Source organism: Oncorhynchus mykiss, chromosome 25, assembly GCF_057628025.1.
Source record: "Oncorhynchus mykiss isolate SJ-2025 chromosome 25, ASM5762802v1, whole genome shotgun sequence".
NCBI lineage: Eukaryota > Metazoa > Chordata > Actinopteri > Salmoniformes > Salmonidae > Oncorhynchus > Oncorhynchus mykiss.
The window spans coordinates 49,819,745-49,842,333 of record NC_143046.1 but is presented as its reverse complement, the minus strand read 5'-3'; the positions used below and the strand labels follow the sequence as shown (position 1 = coordinate 49,842,333).

The following is a 22,589-nucleotide window of genomic DNA, read 5'->3' as shown; positions in this document are numbered from 1 at the left end:
TAAGCTTTAAGACTTCCTGCAACCCTAATCTATCACATATACATTTTTAATTGACGGGGCACTATACAGTGTTCTCAATCACGGGTGTAACAAATATTGTCTCTTCCATAGGACTCCTCAAAACATGTTAAAAGAGCATTAAACAATAAAAGGTTTTTGGCATTCATTAAATACGGCAAGGTACTGTATTCCGTGGGGTGGTAATTCATTATCATTCAAAATACAACAATTATTTCCCTGCCCACAACACTTTCTCACAATGCACCTTAATTTACAGTATGATGCAGTGAAATGTTTTAGAGTATATTACTTTTAATAAAACACAAAATTGCTCTTTAATTTACAGTTTTCCATTACAGTTTAGCATAATTTTGGCCAGCTAATAGTCTAACCACCGATCAAGCAACATGACATCGGCGGAAAAGTGTGAATGGAAAAAAATGTATAATCCTGTTGCTGCAGGATTATTTTACTGCGTCAATAATGGTCATATATGGATCCTACATCTGTATGTACTGGTCCTGAGTTACTTATGTGTCATGCATATATTTGGTATGGTTTACTGACTGCTCCACCACTCAATGAAAGGAGGCACTACAAACATCTTTGGAGATATTTAGTGTGATGGACTTTTTAGTCTCTGCATTACATCCATGTCCTCAGTAGTTCAAGCACTTTTAGTCATGTATCAACATCGATAACATTATGGGTAACATTTTCTGTCCGCCAAACTGAACTCTGCAAGAAGAAAATACCATTTAAGTCACAATATTGAAGCTGGAGTTATCTTCTAAATGTATCTTTTACAACATCTACATGTGAATGCTATGATTATCTGCGGTTTTAAAGTAAACAGCAAAGTGTGTCCAATGTAATACCGGATAAGTTCTGCCTACTCAAACATTTTTAGGATACCGATTACCCAAAATTGTTTTAGTTAGGAAACTTAACCCATTTAATCCCAAATTTTTCCCAGACATGAAAATATCCAAATCAAGTGTCATTAGTAACCCTTTGAAGTAATCAATCATTATTTTTCAAAATATTAATGGGAAAGTAGGTGAAAAAGTGTGTTTTATGGTTGGTCACAATTGTGACTGGTGGGATAATGTTACGTATACTAAAATAACGTATTTCTCCCATGCAGTTATCAAAGTTCTTATATATCTCAACCCAGTTAATTACACATTTAAAACTCTGTCACTGGCAGTCCCCAGCGTTGCCTCTAGAATGCCCCGTCACATTCTAGTGTGACTATTTAACACATCAAAAACCTTTATACAACACGATATGAATACTGAGAGCAAAGACAAAAAAAACATCAACGTATTTCAACATTGTTACTTTATTGTAACATACATTGTAACATTGTTACTTTAGTGCAACATATATTGAAACATTAATATTGTAACTTTATTGTAACATTTGAACTTGTACTTTAGTGCAATATTCATTGTAACATTGTTAGTTTAGTGCAACATATATTGAAACATTAATATTGTAACTTTATTGTAACATTTGAACTTGTACTTTAGTGCAATATTCATTGTAACATTGTCATTGTGACATTTTAGTGCAACATTCACTAACAACTGTATAGCAGTCGTGTTATTCATTCCCACTGAACGTAAAGGTAACATTTAGGATAGAGGTAGCCTGTAGAACATGCATTCAAGTAGAGGCCTACACTGAACAAAATACAACTATACATGTATATATAAAAGCTCCACAGCACAATGAGTGCTTTTATTTACTGTATATATATATATATATAGAGGTAGGCTTCAGAACCAAGTGCAAGATTAGTTTGTGCATCACTATTTAAACTGTGATCAGTCAGACTTCCTGTCATACAGTATGTCTTGAATCAATTGACCTTTTCCAAAAACACTTCAGTCATTTTGATTGTCTTTTTTGTTTTTTCTTTTCTTGCGTTGTACTGCTTCTCCTCACCCTTTATCGACTTTTCTATTTTTCTTTTATTGTCTTTTTCAGCCCTTTTTAATTCGCACTTATCTCCTTTTCTACTGTCCAAGGTATATCTTGAAGCACTCAAAGTGCAGTGGCTCTTTGCATTTCTCACATGCATAGGTAGTACGTCAGTGGTTTCTTGACGAACATTTGCATATTTGGGCTGTATACTACGTGTTTTGGAATCACATCAGTGGCAGGCCTCTTCGATCATTTGAACACTCAATCTCTATTTTTGACCACCTGCAGCTTTCCCTTGGCTCTTCTGGCTGAACCCTATGGCTTGTAGAGGCCCTTGGTTCTTCTGACTGGACCCTCTGACGGGTAGAGGCCCTTGGCTCTTCATTATCAACAATGGAGGGGGGTGGGGGAGGTTGTGGAGGGGGGGTGGGTGGTGAGGGGTAGGTCATTATCACTGATAACGTTGTTCCTGTCATGATCTGTTTGCATAGGTTCAGCATATGCATTCAACAGCCTGGCTGGCAAATGGCCTGTCCAGAGTCCATATCTGATCCATCGCTATCACAATCACTCACGACAGCATCTTTCTTATTTTGAGGGATAACTGCAATGTTGCATGCCTTGTCTGGGCAGTCACCTAGATCCAACATATCCAGAACTTGCCTCAAAGTGAAACTAAAAGAAAGAACAGAGTAGAAAGTTAGGTAGAACAAGACCTATGTATGTGTATCAGTATGTGTATACCTAATAGCCTGTCACTATTGTTGCCATCAACATGTTTACACATTCTATGACCACACTGAACAAAGTTGAGTAATTGCAAATGCAAATGCATATATCAAAACAAAAAAAGTGTCCTATTTTTATGTTAACATCCATTCCTAACCTTTTGTTTGGGAGCTTTGATGCAGCCATCCTCTTCTCAACCAGGAAGTAAACAGCTCTGGTCATGTGACAATTTACACTAAACATGTGACACTGCACATATTTCATTGAGACCCTTGATTTTTCCAATAATTTCTGGAAATGCATTGATACATCATTCAGTGACATTTATAGAGCCTTATAACTGGAAACGTTTTTTTTACGGTCACTATTGTGACCGATGGGATAACATAGGTTAAATAGCTGAGTGCTCTCTTGCTATGCGTAATACAAATGTAGTTTTTTTAATAAGTATACTTCAATTTAATGCCCCCACTAAGCCAAGCTTCCAATCATTTCCCAGTGTGCCTTGCCTTTTCGATTGAATTGTAGAGTTACCACCCATGACTGTCTTTGTCACTAACAAATACAATGTTGTTGAATTCGTTCATTTTCAGTCCTGTGGTCTTTCTAGGCGAATATTGTCATTAAAATGTAATGATTACATACAGTGCATTCGGAAGAGAACTTATTTGTATTGCCTTTAATCTTTTTAATGAATTTATCTTATTAACACTTTGTTCTAGCTAGCTATTTGTGTAGGTAGCTATCAAGTAAACGCAATACCCCATAATGATGAAGCAAAAACGTGTTTTATAATTTTATAATATGTATTACATTTACATAATTATTCAGACACTTTACTCAGTGCTTTGTTGAAGCACCTTTGGCAGCGATTACAGCCTTGAGTCTTCTTGGGTGTGACACTACAAGCTTGGCACACTGGTATTTGGGGAATTTCTCCCAATCTTCTCTGCAGATCCTCTCCAGCTCTGTCAGGTTGGAGAGATGTTCGATTGGGTTCAAGTCTGGGCTCTGGGTAGGCCACTCAAGGACATTCAGACTTATCCCGAAGCCAGTCCTGCATTGTCTTGGCTGTGTGCTTAGAGTCATTGTCCTGTTGGAAGGTGAACCTACGTCCCAGTCGGAGGTCCTTAGCTCTCTGGAGCAGGTTTTCATCAAGGATCGCTCTGTACTTCGCTCCGTTCGTCTTTCCCTAATCCCCCAGTCCCTGCCACTGAAAAAGATACCATAGCATCATGCTGCCACCACCTTGTTTCACAGTAGGGATGGTGCCAGGTTTACTCTAGACGTTACACCTGACATTCAGGCCAAAGAGTTCAATCTTGGTTTCATCAGACCACAGAATCTTGTTTGTCATGGTCAGAGTCTTTAGGCTTTAACTTAACAAAATTGGAAAAAGTCAAGGGGCCACACTAGACCTGCAAGTAGGGTTGCAAACTTTCCCAAATTTCCAGACAGAATTTGTGGAATACCTGGAAAATGTACCATAATCTTGCAACCCTAACTGTAAATTGCATTATGCTGGTTATGTGTAATTCCTATTGGAATCTATCAAGCATTAGGCTATCCAACATTTGACATTTTATTCACCCACAACCTGCATTCATAATGAGTGCCAGGGTTAAGAACAGAGGGAGGAAACTACCTAAGTCATTTAAACTGGAACAACCATTTCAGTAACGGTTGCAAAAATTATATTTATTTTATTGTGTAGCATAACATTTAACCATTCAATTACTCAATGTACAGGCAAAAACGCATATATTAAAAACAATTCTAAAAAGTTTACCTGCAGTAGAGCAAGCTGGGAAAAAAAGTTCAGTTATCAGATCTTACAAAAAATATATCTGGTGTGACTTCTCATTTAGTTTTGAGTCAGTACCACAAACATTTTAATTAATAATGACTTTTTATTGACTTTCAGTACAACTTACTAGAAGTGTTGGGGTTGTGGTTTACAGTATGTGTGCATTGTGTTTACTAAATAGCCACAAATCCACAGCTACTGTACTACCTCATGTTGTTTATTTTGATCCAATAGAGGGCGGAGAGGCATACAGTATGTCATAAATAAATAATACAGAAAATAGGCATGGTGATAGGTGGTTGGTAGGGGAGAGGGGGAGGAAGAGAGGGCAAGGGGAGGGAGGAGAGAGAGCAGGAGGGATTAGTCATTGGTCAGTAGCCTGAATCCAAAGTGATATCAGCTGCAATTTGCTTAATAAAATTATGGACCACGTTGAACTACACAAAGGCAGGCGGTGGCTTTCTGGAGAGAGCATTCGCTTCAGGATATCCTTGCACACAGGAGCTAGCATTGGTGTGTGTGGCATGCACACACCCTTTCTGACTCTCTCTCTGATACACACACACCTGCACACTCTATTTTTGCCACCTCTGGTACTGAAGTGCAGGGTGTCATCCACGCACACCACCTGTCAGCTTTAGTAAGAGGCTTCGCCGAAAGCTTGTCCACAAGTTACCCGGCAGGAGCATGCACCAACAGGCTAAGGATGAGGGGGAACCTCCCAAAATGCAGGGGGAGGAGGGGGACTCGAACACAACATGCTCCACACGAACCCAGTCTACCCCCTCTCCTGAGACCTCCACGGAGGGGGAAACTCAGGTGGAGGAAGAGGGAACTCCTGTCCTGACTCCCAACCCCTACAGTAGGCATGGGGGGCCCTGTCGCCCGGGTTGTCTACTAGTCGCCCTGATCTTCATGCTCATCTCTTTACTCGGCAGCTGGGCAGTGGTCCACCTCACCCTGGGGTCCCGTGGAATGGCGACCTTCAGGATCCAAGCCAGCTATGACCGGCCGAGCGAACAGGATGCCACCGCCACGATCAAACCGGGCTTCACCACCAACTGCACCATGGGTAAGTGAGCGTTTAAGTTAGCAATTGCTGTGTTGTGTGTCTGCACGCTACTGTACTGTGGAGTGGTTAATAGTTTAATCAAAAGACTGACCCAATGTCAGAAATGTTGGTTCTACTAATGGATTTTGAGTTGTGCAATCTGACCTTAGATCTGTGGTTATGGGCAGTGTCTACATCAAGTGTGTGCTGTATATCCACATCTAAACTAGGCTATCCTGGGTTGCAGGGTAGCCTAGTGGTTAGAACGTTGGACTAGTAACTGGAAGGTTCAAGTTCAAATCCCCAAGCTGACAAGGAACAGGCAGTTCTGCCCCTGAACAGGCAGTTAACCCACTGTTCCTAGGCCGTCATTGAAAACAAAAATTTGTTCTTAACTGACTTGCCTGGTAAAATAAATAAATAAAATATACAAAAGTATGTGGACACCCCTTCAAGTTTTAGTGGATTCGGCTATTTCAGCTGTTTCTGAAAGGTGTATAATATTGATAACAGCCATGCAATCTCCATAGACAAACACTGAAAGTAGAATGGCCTTACTGAAGAGCTCACCATCATAGGGCGCCACCTTTCCAATAAGTCAGTTTGTAAAAATTCTGCCCTGCTAGAGCTGCCCTGGTCAGCTGTAAGTGCTGTTATTGTGAAGTGGAAATGTCTAGGAGCAACAACGGCTCAATCGCGAAGTGGTAGGCCACACAAGCTCACAGAACGGGACTGCCGAGTGCTGTCCTCGGTTGCAACATTCAGTACCTTAGTTCCAAACAAGAACTGTACATAAGGAGCTTCATGAAATGGGTTTTCATGGCCGAGCAGCCACACACAAGCCTAAGATAACCATGGCTAATGCCAAGCATCATCTGGAATGATGTAAAGCTCACCACCATTCGACTCTGAAGCAGTGCAAATGCATTCATTGGAGTGATGAATCCCGCTTCTGGTGAATCCGGATTTGACGGATGCCAGCAGAACGCTACCTACCTGAATGTATAGTGCCAACTGTAAAGTTTGGGGGGGAAGAATAATGATCTGGGGCTGTTTTTTCGCCCCTTAGTTCCAGTGAAGGGAAATCTTAATGCTACAGCATACATTGATGTTCTAGACAATTCTGTGCTTCCCACTTTGTGGCAACAGTTTGGGGCATGCCCTTTCCTGTTTCTGCATGACAATGCCCCTGTGCACAATGCTAGGTCCATACAGAAATGGTTTGTTGAGATTCGTGTGGAAGAACATGACTGTCCTGCAAAGAGCCCTGACCTCAACCCCATCAAACACCTTAGCGATAAATTGTAACGCCAACTGCGAGCCAGGTCTTATCACCCAACATCAATGCCCGACCTCACTAATGCTCTTGTGGATGAATGGAAGCAAGTCCCCGCAGCAATGTTCCAACATCTAGTGGATAGCCTTCCCAGAAGAGTGGAGGCTGTTATACAGTGCCTTCGGAAAGTATAGGGACAATTTGTTAATTGTTTTTTTTTCTCATCTATCTACACACAATACTCCATAATGACAAAGCATGACATTTTTTTTTACATTTTTGCCTGTGTACAACAAATTTAAAACATTTCACATACGTATTCAGACCCTTTACCCAGTACTTTGTTGAAACACATTTGGCTGCGATTACTGCATTGAGTCTTCTTGGGTGTGACGTTACAAGCTTGGCCCACCTGTATTTGGGCAGTTTCTCCCATTCTTCTCTGCAGATTCTCTCCAGCTCTGTCAGGTTGGAGTTATCCCAAAGCCAGTCCCGCGTTGTCTTGGCTGTGTGCTTATGGTCTTGTTGGAAGGTGAACCTCGCCCCAGTCTATGGTCCTGAGAGCTCTGGAGCAGGTTATCATCAAGGATCTTTCTGTACTTTGCTCCATTTATCTTTGCCTTGATCCTGACTAGTATCCCAGTCCATTCCGCTGAAAAACACAGTCTTTTGGTGCCTTTTGGCAAACCCCAAGCTGGCTGTCATGTGTCTTTTACTGAGGAGTAGCTTCCGTCTGGCCACTCTACCATAAAGGCCTGATTGGTGGGGTGTTGCAGAGATGGTTGTCCTTCTGGAAGGTTTTCCTATCTCCACAGAGAAACTCTAGAGCTCTGTTAGAATGACAATCGGGTTCTTATTCACCTCTCTGACCAAGGCCCTTCTCCCCAGATTGCTTAGTTCTAGGAAGAGTCTTGGTGGTTCCAAACTTCTTTCATTTAAGAATGATGGAGGCCACTGTGTTCTTGGGGACCTTCAATGCTGCAGAATTTATTTGGTACCCTTCCACAGATCTGTGCCTTGACACAATCCTGTCTCGGAGCTCTATGTACAATTAATTCTACCTCATGGCTTGGTTTTTGCTCTGACATGCACTGTCAACTGTAGGACCAAATATGGATAGATAGGTGGGTGCCTTTCCAAATCATGTCCAATCAATTGAATTTACCAGCAGTATACCACCCTGCACCCCACTGCTGGCTTGCTTCTGAAGCTAAGCAGGGTTGGTCCTGGATGGGAGACCAGATGCTGCTGGAAGTGGTGTTGGAGTGCCAGTAGGAGGCCCCCTTTCCTCTGGTCAAAAAGCAATGTCCCAGGGCAATGATTGGAGACATTGCCCTGTGTAGGGGGCTGTCTTTTGGATGGGACGTTAAACGGGTGTCCTTACTCTCTGTGGTCACTAAAGATCCCATGTCACTTATCGGGGTGTTAACCCTGGTCCTGGCTAAATTCTCAATCTGGCCCTCATACCATCATGGTCACCTAATCATCCCCAGTTTACAATTGGCTCATGTATCCCTCCTCTCCCCTGTAACTATTCCCTGTAAATGAGAATGAGTTCTCAGTCTACTTACTTGTTAAAATAAGGGTTAAATAAATAAAAAGTTGTAGAAATATCTCATGGGTGATCAATGAAAACAGGATGCACCTGAGCTCAATATAATATATATATATATATATATATATATATATATATATATTTGCAAACATTTTTAAAAACCTTTTTTCGCTTTGTCAATATGGAGTATTGTGTGTGTGTATATTGCTGAGGGTTTTCTTTTATTTAATCCATTTTAGAATAAGGTTGTAACGTAACAAAATATGGAAAAGGGAAGGGGTCTGAATACTTTCAGAAGGCAGAAATGGTAGCAGAAAAGAGGGGACCAACTCCACTTATTAATGCCCATGATTTTAGAATGAGGTGTCCACATACATTTGGTGATTTTGTGTATGCAGATAACATAGCTGATTCTCTCTAAAAGTTAGCTTCTGCTGTTTCCACTATTTCATTGTGAATACATGTCAAATGCCTACTAAAATATAAGTCTGTGAAGGCATGTTACATCTAGTTGAATTGTTCTTTAACTGTTCTGTAATCTCGAATTGAGTGTCAAAGTGTTGGTCCTTGCTTACAACATATTTTAGCTTTTTGTGAAATTGACATTTATGTTCTGAGCACGATGCTCTGCTTTGTTGAACATTACAAAGTGAAGAACCGAACAAGTTGCTTAAATGTAATATTTACGTAATATAAATGTAATCTTTTATTATTTTACGTTATTTACATGTTATAATTTATTCTTTCAAATTTGAAAAGTGAACAGGTTAGTACATTTGTCTTTGAAATTAAACACTTACTTGAGTTAGCTACTAAAGTATTAGCTTCTGGGGAATACAGTGAACTTTGGAAAGAGTTGTTGCTTTCATAGCTATGTTTTGATGTCACTTCTAAGGGTGTTTGAAAAGCAGTGCAAACGTTTTTCAAACTGGAGATTTTTCCGGCTGCTGTTCTGGATGTAAACCCCATTACCATATGTTTTGGAATGAAATGCAGGGTTGGCGTGCTACAGGGGATAATATCTCTCTTTGAACCTCGAGAGGTCCTTAAATTAGGTTAATCCCGTTGATTCAATTTCCTCCGAGCTCTACGCGGAATTGTAGGGACCTTTGCTTTTGACGTTTCGAGGAAGTGTATAATATTGAAGAAATGTGGTATAAAATGTGGATTTCAAAAGAGTTACAGTTGAGTTATGGCTGGTTTCCCCTTTTGGTTATTGGAACAGACAAGCCACTGTCACAGCAGCTATTGTGCATCAATAAAAGCAGAGAAACAGAATGTGGACAAATACTTTATGGGATATTCTAATTGAATTTACATGCTCAATTGACCAAGCGTCACAATGGAAGTAGACTGTTAGGGCACAGACATTAGACAAAAGTCAGTTGAGTGAATTTTCCAAACTCTGTCAACTATGTTAACCACCATTCACTCAGTGGTGTAAAGTTTGGGGTATCTGTAATTTACTTTACTATTTCTATTTTTGACATCTTTTAATTGTACTCCACTACATTCTTAAAGAAAATAATGTACTTTCTACTCCATACATTTTCCCTGACACCAAAGTTACATTTTGAATGCTGAGCAGTACAGGGAAATGGTTTAATTCACAAACTTAAAGAGAAAATCCCTCATCCTACCTACTGCGTCTGATCTGATCTGGAGTCACTAAACACAAATGCTTTGTTTCTAAATTATGTCTGAGTGTTGGAGTGTGCCCCTGGCTATCCGTAAATTTTAAAAACAAGAAAATTGTGCCGTCTGGTTTTCTTAATATAAGGAATTAAAATAATTTACACTTGTAATACACTTTTAATACTTAAGTAAACTCTTTTTTAAAGCTCTGGACCTGCTAATCGTAGCTGTCTTGAGCATATCAGCTGCTATCTGAACAAGTTTATCGAACAATCTTCTTGGGCCACTATAACTATAACTATTTTTACAATTGGATTGGTCCCCTCTACCACACGGAACCCACTAATCTACTGACGGAAATGCATGGGGTGACTAAAAACAGACCTCCATCTTCTGCTAGCTTGATACCCATGGCTCGGCTATCTGTCTGAATCGCCGTGACCCCAACCAATCTCACTACTCACTGGACCCTTATGATCACTCGGCTAAGCATGCCTCTCCTTAATGTCAATATGACTTGTCCATTGCTGTTCTGGATATTGGCTTATTTCACTGTAGAGCCTTCAGTTCCAACACCCACACATGCGATGACATCACCTGGTTTCAATGATGTTTCTAGAGACAATATCTCTCTCATCATCAGTCAATGCCTAGGTTTACCTCCACTGTATTCACATCCTACCATACCTTTGTCTGTACACTACACCTTGAATCTATTTTATCGCCCCCAGAAACCTGCTCCTTTTACTCTTTGTTCTGGACGTCCTAGACGTCCAATTCTCATGGCTTTTAGCCGTACCCTTATCCTACTCCTTCTCTGTTCCTCTGGCGATGTAGAGGTGAATCCAGGCCCTGCAGTGTCTAGCTCCACTCCTATTCCCCAGGCGCTCTCTTTTTATGACTTCTGTAACCGTAAAAGCTTTGGTTTCATGCATGTAAACATTAGAAGCCTAAGTTTGTTTTATTCACTGCTTTAGCACACTCTGCCAACCCGGGTGTCTTAGCCGTGTCTGAATCCTGGCTTAGGAAGACCACCAAAAACTCTGAAATCTCCATCCCTAACTACAACATTTTCAGACAAGATAGAACGGCCTAAGAGGGCGGTGTTGCAATCTACTGCAGAGATAGCCTGCAGAGTTCTGTCCTACTATCCAGGTCTGTACCCAAACAATTTGAACTTCTACTTTTAAAAATCCACCTCTCTAAAAACAAGTTTCTCACCGTTGCCGCCTGCTATAGACCACCCTCTGCCCCCAGCTGTGTTCTACATACCATATTTGAACTGATTTCCCCCCCATCTATCTTCAGAGCTCGTGCTGCTAGGTGACATCAACAAGACCCTGCTAGGTAAAGTCCCGCCTTATCTCTGCTCGCTGGTCACCATAGCTGCACCCACCCGTAGCACGTGTTCCAGTAGGTATATCTCACTTGTCACCCCCAAAGCCAATTACTCCTTTGGCTGCCTCTCCTTCCAGTTCTCTGCTGCCAATGACTGGAACGAACTGCAAAAATCTCTGAAACTGGAAACACTTATCTCCCTCACTAGCTTTAAGCACCAGCTGTCAGAGCAGCTCACAGATAACTGCACCTGTACATAGCCCATCTATAGCCCAAACAACTACCTCTTCCCCTACTGTATTTATTTATTTATTTAGCTCCTTTGCACCCCAGTATTTCTACTTTGCACACTCATATACTGTCAAATCTACCATTCCAGTGCTTTAATTGCTATATTGTATTTACTTCGCCACCATGGCCTATTTTTGCCTTATCTCACCTCATTTGCTCACATTGTATATATACTTATTTTTCAACTGTATTATTGACTGTATGTTTGTTTTACTCCATGTGTAACTCTGTGTTGTTATATGTCGAACTACTTTGCTTTATCTTGGCCAGGTCGCAGTTGTAAATGAGAACTTGTTCTCAACTGGACTATCTGGTTAAATAAAGGTAAAATAAAATAAAAAAACACTCTATTAAGGCATCTTTAATTTGACTCAAATATGAACATTTATTTTGTATATAACATACAACATGTAAAGTGTTAGGTTATTTCTCTCAAACTTTGTGCACAAATTTGTTTACATCCCTGATAGTGAACATTTCTCCTTTGCCAAGATAATCCATCCACCTGATAGGTGTGGCATTTCAAGAAGCTGATTTAACAGCTTGATCATTGCACCTTGTGCTGGGGACAATTAAAGGCCTCTCTACAATGTGCAATTTTGTCACACAACAAAATGCCACAGATGTCTCAAGTTTTGAGGGAGCGTGCAGTTGGCATGTTGTCTGCAGAAAGGTCCACCAGAGCTGTTACTTTGGTTTGGACTCATTCTCCGACTCTCCCGTGCTCCAATTTGCGTGCGAAGAGCCCAGTAGTGTGCATTTTGAGAAACAGCCTATGTATGATCTCGCAAACAATGTAAAGTATGTATAGATAGGTGTAATCAGATTTTTAATCTGAGGGTATCCTGCTATTGACACACTTGTTGAATAGAACGTGAAAACAACAGTAATTAAAGAGGCAGTCTATACAGTGAAGGTGAGTGCAGGTAGGCCTAGACAGAGGATGTTTTTGTGGTTGCAGCCCTGTGCACCCCTTTATGTTAATGTATCAATTGCACCCAAATGAATTCATGCAAATACATTTTCTTCATTTTATCACAAAATATAAAATAGATTCCTGATACCAACATGAGAAGAACATGAGTTAATTCTAAGAAAAGAAACTGTGACATTTTACAATAATTTTAATACCTAAATTCCCACCAAAATCCCCGAAATCCATTATTTGTCTATGCCAGTAAAATGTTTTATGTGCTATAATTCAGTCAATACCTGATGGATTAAAACAATTCAAACAGTTTGGAGAATCGTTATCCATTGTCCAACTTCTGCATTCATTATAATTGTTTTTAAACCCTTTAACAAGTTTGATTACCTTTGCAACATTCATGCAAGGACTGTATTGTTGTTTGTATTACTTCCTCATTTTGCCACATGCTGCACTTAACAGATAATGTAAAAATGCATTTGATGATCCCAACACACGTAGACACCCCCTCAACACATACAACTCATCCCTAACGACTCGTTGCGTACCAGTGCCTCTCAGACCTCCGACAACAGAACAGGTTGCTGTTGCAAATCCCAAAAATTAGACAAGGCTAATTGTTCTCCTGTTGGGCAGCTCACAATGGCCCCATTCTGGGGCCAACACACACACGCCCGCCCTGGATATGTTTCAACACCCACCCACCTCTGCATTTCTCTCCAAGCTTTAATCCGTTGCGCCAGCTCTCCACAACAAGTATCGGCTGATCTACAATTGAGGTGAACGTTGTAGAGTGTACCTCTTGTCCCATGAGCACCTGTCGCTAAGCCTGGCTCTAAAAGGCCCGCTTTTAAAACTTGTATCTCTTGTGGGGTTTTTGCTTGTTTTGTTCCAGTCTCTGCCTCCCTAATGAGTTAATTAGGACTATTAATGATTGCTATTGTGAAGCTTCAGGGGGGCTAAGGCTGATTGGAGCTCAGGGTTTTAGTCGTTGTTTAACTCTCCCTGTGGTTTGCAGTATGTTTGGGTTAAGAGTTGTGCCTCTTTCTCGATGTGCAGGCCATGTTTAAAAATATATTAGATGTACAGACTTGATATAAATTAAGATTTATCAGAAATGGGGGGAGGGGGGGGGGCACGGTGTGTATCTTCAGTTTAAAGCAGTTCTTTGAATTAGCGATCGTGCTTCAGATCAAATATTTTCCAATTTCCAACCCGCAAACGCTGAGATATGCAGACTGTTCTGGTCGTCTCACATCTGTGGTCCTCATTTTCAGCTGTGATAAATCAATTTTACGGATTTCGCAAGCACTTATGCCAAGAGATGTTAAAAACCTCATAAATGTTACTAAATGTAATTGAAAATGTAATTATTTATCATGAGGGAACTAAACAATAACTAGTAGTGCTGCATACTCCAAGAAAGAAATCTCACCTTTCTGATGAAAAAATAGTTAGTCACTATAAGGAGTGCGTACTGGCGGCAGAGAAGTCAGTTGCAGGAGAGCAAAGACTGTGTTACAACGGAGCAATTTAATAATCAAAATCACCGTGAACAAAACAATAAATATATACAATGGGACAAAAACCCTTCGCACGCCAGACATAATGTGCACAAACACATAAACAATTATGGACAAGGACATGGGGGAAACAGAGGGTTAAAGTCACAACATGTAATTATGGAATTGGAACAATGTGTGTGGGAAGGCAAGACAAATGTTAAATGAAAGCAATGGCTAGATCGGCAATGGCTAGAAGGCCAGCGACGCTGACCGCCGAATGCCGCCCGAACAAGGAGAGGGACCGACGTCGGCGGAAGTCGTGACAGTCACTTTTGAGGACAGAAGCTCAAGCACACAGTACAAATATGATACAAATATGGCTACCACAGCAGGGCTTCTTGAACTCGTTAGGAACTCATCTTTCATCTCATATTAATCTTGTCGATCTATGACAAACAGAAAGAGTTTTTTGTTTAAAATCTGAATTCTTTTAGATTACAGGCCATAAACAAATCTCTGAATTTACTACAGTGACTAAACCACCCTCTCCTGCTGCATTACAATGTAGGGATTTCTGTTGATAGTGGTGTAGGATTTCTGTTGATAGTGACGTACGTAGGGTTCTGCCAGGAGTTGATGGACAGTCGGAAGAGTGAATGTAATGGTAGGAGGGACATCTGAGCTTCAAGTGGTGTCAGATTTCACATCCTGCTTCACACAGACAGAAGTTACATACTCCTGTGTCCGTAAGAATCAGGGATACCGCTCAATGCAAGCCATTTTGATCTATGCTGTCCACGTACATTACATGACCAAAAGTATGTGGACACCCACTCGTTGAACATCTCATTCAAAAATCATGGCATTAATGTGGAGTTGGTCTCCCATTTGCTGCTTCAACAGCCTCCACTCTTCTGGGAAGGCTTTCCACTAGATGTTGGAACATTGCTGCGGGGACAAGCTTCCATTCAACCACAAGAGCATGAGTGAGGTCAGGCACTGATTTTGGGCAACTAGGCCTGGCTCGCAGGCTGCGTTCCAATTCATCCCAAAAGTGTCCGGTGGGGTTGAGGTCAGGGTTCTGTGCAGGCCAGTCAACTTCTTCCACACCAATCTCAACAAACCATTTCTTTATGGACCTCGTTTGTTACACAGGATTTGGGCCTTCCCCGAACTGATGCTACAAATTTGGAAGCACAGAATTGTCAAGAATCTCATCATATGTTGTAGCGTTAAGAATTCCCTTCACTGGAAATAAGGGGCCTAGCTCAAACCATGCAAAACAACCAGGCATTTGGCATCATATGTTGCTTCGTTTTGTGTCATATGATATACCAAACTTTACAGTTGGCACTATGCATTTAGGCAGGTAGCGTTCTCCTGGCATCCACCAGATTCGTCTGTAGGACTTCCAGATGGTGAAGGGTGATTCATCACTCAAGAGAATGCGTTTCCACTCCAGAGTCCAACGGCGGCAAGCGACGCTCAGTATTGCGGATGGTGATCTTAGGCTTGTCAGCAATTGAAACCCATTTCATGAAGCTCCTGACGAACAACTTTGCTGAAACCTGGGACAGGCGATTTTTTTTCGTGCTACGCGCTTCAGCACTAGGCAGTCCCTTTCTGTAAGCTTGTGTGGGCTACCACTTCGCGGCTGAGCCGGCTGAGTTGCTCCTAGACGTTTCCACTTCACAATAACTGCACTTACATTGACTGCGGCAGCTCTAGCAGGGCAGAAATTTGACAAACTGACTTGTTGGAAAGGTGATAACCTATGACAGTGCCACGTTGAAGGCCACTGAGCACTTCAATAAGGCCGTTCTACTGCCAACGTTTGTCTATGGAGATTGCACAGCTGTGTGCTCGATTTTATACAACTGTCATCAAAGGGTGTGTATGACATAGCCAAATCCACTAATTTCAAGTGGTGTCCACATACCCATGTGGGTTTAGTGTATCGATTTATAAGCAAATGTCAGTCAGAACCGGTACCATAACCACGCAGGCCACCAAAACAGGGGACTTTACATCTAAAAGGTGATAATTATTAACATTCAAACAAAGCATCTTAGTTTTAATCTGATTCCTACAGATTTCTGTGCCTTAAGGTAAATCCAATCTTGATCGACTCCCCTCATAAGAAAAATATGTCTATTAGCTTGTTTCTGGGTCTGTACGAGTTTGACAGTGTACAATATGCATTCTGACAAGCTCCCTCCTTTTGTGGCATCTTCCCTGCACTTGAGAACAGCGATTAATCAAGCCGTGGCGGTGTGAAAGACAAGATATTCGTCAGCTAACAGCCATGCGGGCCAAATTAATTGAGCAATGTGTCAAGTTTTTTTTCATCCTCTGCCATGCTAATTAACTCATCTGTCAAGGGGCCAACAAGTGATTCCCATTCATTACCCAGAAACCAACTTGAGTGCCGGTACATCTATCTCTTACGCTCATCGTTCCCTTTGAAAAGTCGAAATGTCTTGAGCATATCGTCGGTGACACATTTGTATTTCTCACCAGCTGCTATATTGGAATACAGATTAGCTGGCTATTCAGGAGAATCACAGCCTTCCACACTGTTAGTATCCTCGAGTATGTCTCGCACGAAGCAAACAGGACTGTTAGCGAAAAGACTGATGGATGAGTTCATTAACAGATCGTGGCAATAACAAATGTGTTTCAGTTTGTCTCTGTCTTTGTCATGACGTTGACTCTGGTTGCCACTAGATTATCAATTGTCATTTTTGTTAATTCCTGTTTATACACTTCAAGTTTTTTTCACTCTGAAGATATTTATATTACTTGCACATTGTCACTTGCATTTTCACAGATGGATAAGTACCTCTGACAAGACAGCAGCAAGTCCCCTCGGGGGACTTCAACCTCTAACCTCCTATTCCCTGGCCAATTTACCTAACCCTTACACCATGCAGCTGCTGGACTCTAATGTGGCGTTACTGCAAGTCTATACTCAGTGATTAGGTACTCAGCGGCGGAAGAGTGTCCCCCTGGCTCATCAATCACTCCTATCCTGGGGAGCCTTGGGAGCGAAATTAGTTAGGAGACTGTTGGTGGAGTAGAAAGAGTGGATATGGATGGATGGAAGGACAGGTTGTAGTGGCAGGGTAAGAGGCTGGCCACACTGATAGAGAACTGTAAACTCATCCCAATGCAATGGCTGTGTGGCATTGAAGCATATTGTGTCGTAACTGCTTTGGAACAAAATATTTCTCACGTACAGAATGTGCACCTTGATACGTACTCTTGTAATGTGAGATCTACCAAATTACACATAGGATAGCAACAATGAGCTCATTCGTAACCGTCTTCTATCACAATACAAGCATCTCTTTGAATTGATCAGGAATCAAGACCACCAGTCTATTGTTAACTAGTTGTAAACACATTTTCAATTTCACTAATAAACCAAGAATAGGTGTCTATCCTCTTGGTGAGATAAAGTACAGACATAGGTCTGCGTCCAAAACGGCACCCAATTCCCTACATAGTGCACTACTTTTGACCTGGGATCTCAATCAGCCTGGTAAATGTTAGGCCCACTGGTGAAACACTCATGAATCAATAAATGCATTGGTATGCATTGCATATGCTCAGCCAAGTGGAGAGAACATAGTGATCAGCGGACCTGTAAAATTACAATGCATGATGAGGGTATTGGTGAATGGAAGTAGTAGGAGAGAAACGCACTAGAGCACAGAGAAACAATTCCTGTGTGTGTGTGTGTGTGTGTGTGTGTGTGTGTGTGTGTGCGCGTGTGCGTGTGCGTGTCTGTACTACTGCAAATGTAAGATACATATAAAACGTTTTTATGTTGCTTTTTTGGATTGAGATACATCTTTATTTTCATGCCATCCATCAAATGTAAACACCTGGAGTTTGCTAAACGGCATTGGCACTTGGCACTCGGTGCTATGGTCAGATGACATGAAAATAGAGCTCTTTGGCCACACACACTAGTAGTGATTTTTGACAAAGAAAGATGCATATGCATCTGTGGTTTGAATTGAAGATGGCAGTCCATAAGCGCAGACAAATGATACCAAGGATCTTGAAATATTCTTTATGGAGAAGTGGTCTAATTTCACAACCAATGTAAAAAAAATAATAATAATAAAAGGTGAGATATTAATATCAGGGGTGTCAATCATTTAGATCTCTACGTTTTTGAGAAAAGATAATATTACTTGTTAAACAAAATCTGTTTCTCTAAGCAATTATATTAGTTTAAAATAATATAATTTCCCAATTTTTAGCATACAATATACAGTTGAAGTCAGAAGTTTACATAAACCTTAGCCAAATACATGTAATCTCAGTTTTTCACAATTCCTGACATTTAATCCTAGTAAAAATTCCCTGTTTTACATCAGTTAGGATCACCACTTTATTTTAAGAATGTGAAATGTCAGAATAATATTAGAGAGAATGATCACATTCCCAATGGTTCAAAAGTTTAAATACACTCAAATCGAATTTGGTAGCATTTTTTCCTGTCATGTTGTAAATCTCAGTTTTGAATGAGACTGACTTTATGACCAAAATGATCTTATTTACACATTTAGGCTGTTTTGTGTTGCTTTTGTGCTTGTCTTTCTTACACTAACACTTGCAATCTCTTTTCTTAATAATTTGTTGATAGTTGCTTTTTTTTAAGGAAAGTTTTATTTGCAATGTCTGTGAAATGTGGTTGTCTTACCAACTTAATTGATTGCACTGACTGAGTCGCTCTGGATAACAGTGTCTGTTAAATGACCAAAATATACATGTAATGTGATATTACAAGCATGATTCTTTTAAAAAGTTGATTTGTGACTACTATATTTGAAAGATTAGGTTTCTGTAAATGTAATATCCCGATGCTTTGATATGGGCCCATATCACTATCACTCTAACGGGTGGTGGTCTGCATGTAAAAAAACTGACTGCAACTTTGACTGAGTACAGTAGCTCAGTATTTTCATTAAAATGTATTGCTCATCTTTATCAAGGGTGTCAATAATTTCAGACCCCCCCCCCCGTACAGCTTTCCCCACAAAAAGACAACAACATATAAACAATCACTTCAATAGCAACAATTAATGATGTTTTGCCTTAAATCTCACTTACCCACAACTTCCTAAAATATACACCCTCCCGTCTTTAGCTCGCAGTTCTCAGCCTGATCTCCTTTTCTATCCCCGTGACAGCTACCCCTGGGCTCTTCCACAAACATCTTCTGTGAAAATGTTCCCCTCTTTACCAATACAAACTGAGTTTGTATTACAAATCCACCGTCTCGGAGGCAATTATAGCAGTGGGTCTTATTTGATGATATTGAGGAAGTCTTCAATGGCCCTGGGCTAGCTGGGTGGAATATTAATACAAAGACAAATGCCAACTAGAACAGATGTCTGGATCAGCCTAGCATTCAGTCAGATTAGAAAACATGTTACAATGAATTACATGTCACATGTACATCTTACAATTTACATGTCACATGTATTTACACAGTGGTCATGATAAGTGGCTTGTTCATAATAGTATTTCATGAGCTCATACAGTATTACTTTCATAACTTCACTTTGGTGGATGTCTATAAACTCTGCAACCCTTTCAGATCTTCAGTAGACCAGAATGTGGATCAACCCCAAAAAGTCTCAAAACTCCCCATACTTCAAAATCTCTCCATCTGTCTGATTATTTCCTTTGAAAGGGAGCATCACTAGCTCCTCTGTGACCCAACGAAGAAAGAGCCGTACATCAAGGTCATTGGACCACCGAGGTATCAAAGACGACTCTGTGTAGCACAGGGGGCTTTACAAAGAGACAGACAGCTGACCCCTTTCACACTCCCACCATTCTGTGGTGCTTTGATGTACCTCGCCATTCTGTACACTTTTGGTAGCTTCGTATTTCTTTCAGCTGTCCCCTTTCTCACAACTTCCTATCCTTCACAGAGGACTTGGCTTGCCCACGTTAGTCTAGCCATTTCATTCCATGAACATGTCATTTCTGAGACACATTGTACACAAAAGTATTTCAAAATGAAAGGAAGATGTTTCTTTCTGTTCCTTTTCCATTTTGTCACATTGGTCACCACACTTGCAATGCACCAGGCATACATCCCCCTTCTTCTCCTACTGAGCGGCATCCTCTGACAGAGATGGATCATGATTGGGCTCTATCTACTCTGACCAATCGAGCGTGGCTCTGGACAGTTAATAGAATTCTTGACCGAATGCCTCCTGTCCGCTGTCCAGAGGGAGCATCAAGGGCATCCATTTTAGGATCCCTCCAACTGTAAATCTGAATTTGTGAAGTGAAGCGTTCGCCCTTGTGTGAAGGGGCACCTGGAGAGAGGGAAGACCCCAGAGAAAAACGCAGTATGTTAACAACGCAATCATGTGGTAGTGCTTAATTTCACTCTTTCAGCAAGTACAGTATTTGCCTAGTGTTTACAGTTAAACATTGTGTTACAAATGGGTACTTTCTGGTACATTCAACAAAATTGGTAACTACTAATTGAAAAGCCCAGTACGGAAACAAAGCAGTGATGTGGTGGTAACCAGAGCAATATACTGTAGATACAGTGATGATCTAGTGATAGAGCATCATTTTACTGTCCTGTTTCAGCGGGTGTTTGCCTAGTGTTTACATGGAAATATTGTGGTACAAATGGGTACTTTCTGGTAGTTCATTCAACATAACTGCTACCAAATAGTACAAAGTGGTGTTTGTTTTGATGAATCCCAAAGAAACCCTACTATTTAGTAATTATTGGATAATGATTATGTTACCATGTAATGGGAGACTTTAAATTAAACCATTGTCTTTATTGGCGATAATGGGGATGGGGAAAAGGGTTGAAACAAGAAAAGAGAACATGGATATGATAGGAATGAATATGTGAATCATTTAATTGATATGGATATATACAGTATAAAGACATACAGTGCATAGGGAAATTAGTATGGAATTACAACCGGCCAAGAAAATACATGGTTCAGTTCATGATATAACTCCGGAGTACTTCTACTCATTGACTCACACGAATGGTTTTAAGTCATTATAATGAAAAACACAAATAGGGAAGTCCATAGCATTAAGATAACTAAGGTTCTTATTAGAGGCTTGCTAAAGAACGAGCTAGATGTGATGGATTTCAATTGGTTCCCCAGACCTCAGGCCAGACACAATAATTGTGATTAAACTAAGGTGATTCACCCTCTCATGGCAAATAACAAAAACAGAAATGCATCACCCCAGAAGTGAACTTTCGTGTCTGCCAAAGACTTGTTGTTGTATCGACTTTTATGATGCATGCTTCAACAGACTTACCTACTCAGTCAGTATTCAAATCACTTTTTAATCCTGAACACAGCCGCAGTGAAAGTTGTATTCAAATGAGGTCTTAGAACTTGTTTTTACGTGACCTTACAATCAAAATATTGCCCCCAGATGTACTTACCAGCCTGATCCCAATCTGTGTCTACTCACTTGTCATACTGAGCATGTCACAAGCACAGTTACATGTAAATCTTTTGGCAAATGTGGGTTGGTGTGCTCCTCTTTTTTTTTTTTGTTCTGTTGCATTTTGGTTGTGCATCCATACAGACTAAGAGGCTGTCCTAGTATGGACTCCCGGACATATTAGCATCATCCAAGTATTATTCCAAGTTGTTTAGAGTAGGTTTGCTTGATGAGTTAAAGGAAAATTCTGCCCTAAAACAATCTTTTGTTATTTGTTTCGTTAGTCCATTGTTAATGTAGTCCCAAAATGTTTTTCTTGTCAGCAATCAAGTTTTCAAGATTTATAACTTTCAAAATACAGAAATCATCCCTGTATGATGCATTCTGCATCACATGACGCAAAACGTAACAACATATGATGCCAAATGCCTGCCTATTTTTCATGGTTTGGGCTAGGCCCCTTTATTCCAGTGAAGGTAAATCTTAACGCAATGATATTCTAGACAATTCTGTGCTTCCAACTTTGTGGCAACATTTTGGGGAAGGCACTTTCCTGTTTCAGCATGACAATGCCCCAGTGCACAACGCGAGGTCCATACAGAAATGGTTTGTCGAGATAGGTGTGGAAGAACTTGACTGGCCTGCACAGAGCCCTGACCTCAACCCCATCGAACACCTTTGGGATGAATTGTAATGCAGACTGCGAGCCAGGCCTAATCGGCCAACATCAGTGCCTGACCTCACTAATGCTCTTGTGGCTGAATGGAAGCAAGTCCCCACAGCAATCCTCCAACATCTAGTGAAAAGCGTTCCCAGAAGAGTGGAGGCTGTTATAGCAGCAAAGGGGGGGACCAACTCCACATTATTTTCCATGATTTTCGAATGAGATGTTCGACAATGAGATGTCCACAATGAGATTTCCACATACCGTTGGTCAAGTAGTGTATCTTGAAAGGCTTTGCTTGCAAGTGTAACACGTTGGATATGAACCCAGCTCTCCCACGGGAGCAACCAACGTCTTAAACCATTTAACAGTCTTGGGCCGAAGGCAGACCCTGGTTTTGGAGTATGC

General features: G+C 40.8%; 1 protein-coding gene across 1 annotated transcript in view; it reads left to right on the top strand.

The window, feature by feature from the left end:
- Window positions 1-22,589, top strand: part of alk (ALK receptor tyrosine kinase) — a 698,893-nt gene that overhangs the window by 548,601 nt on the left and 127,703 nt on the right. Inside the window, exon 5 of the mRNA XM_090220448.1 lies at window positions 5,407-5,540. Coding sequence (XP_090076574.1) covers window positions 5,407-5,540 — 134 coding nt within the window. The remainder of the gene's footprint in view (window positions 1-5,406; window positions 5,541-22,589) is intronic.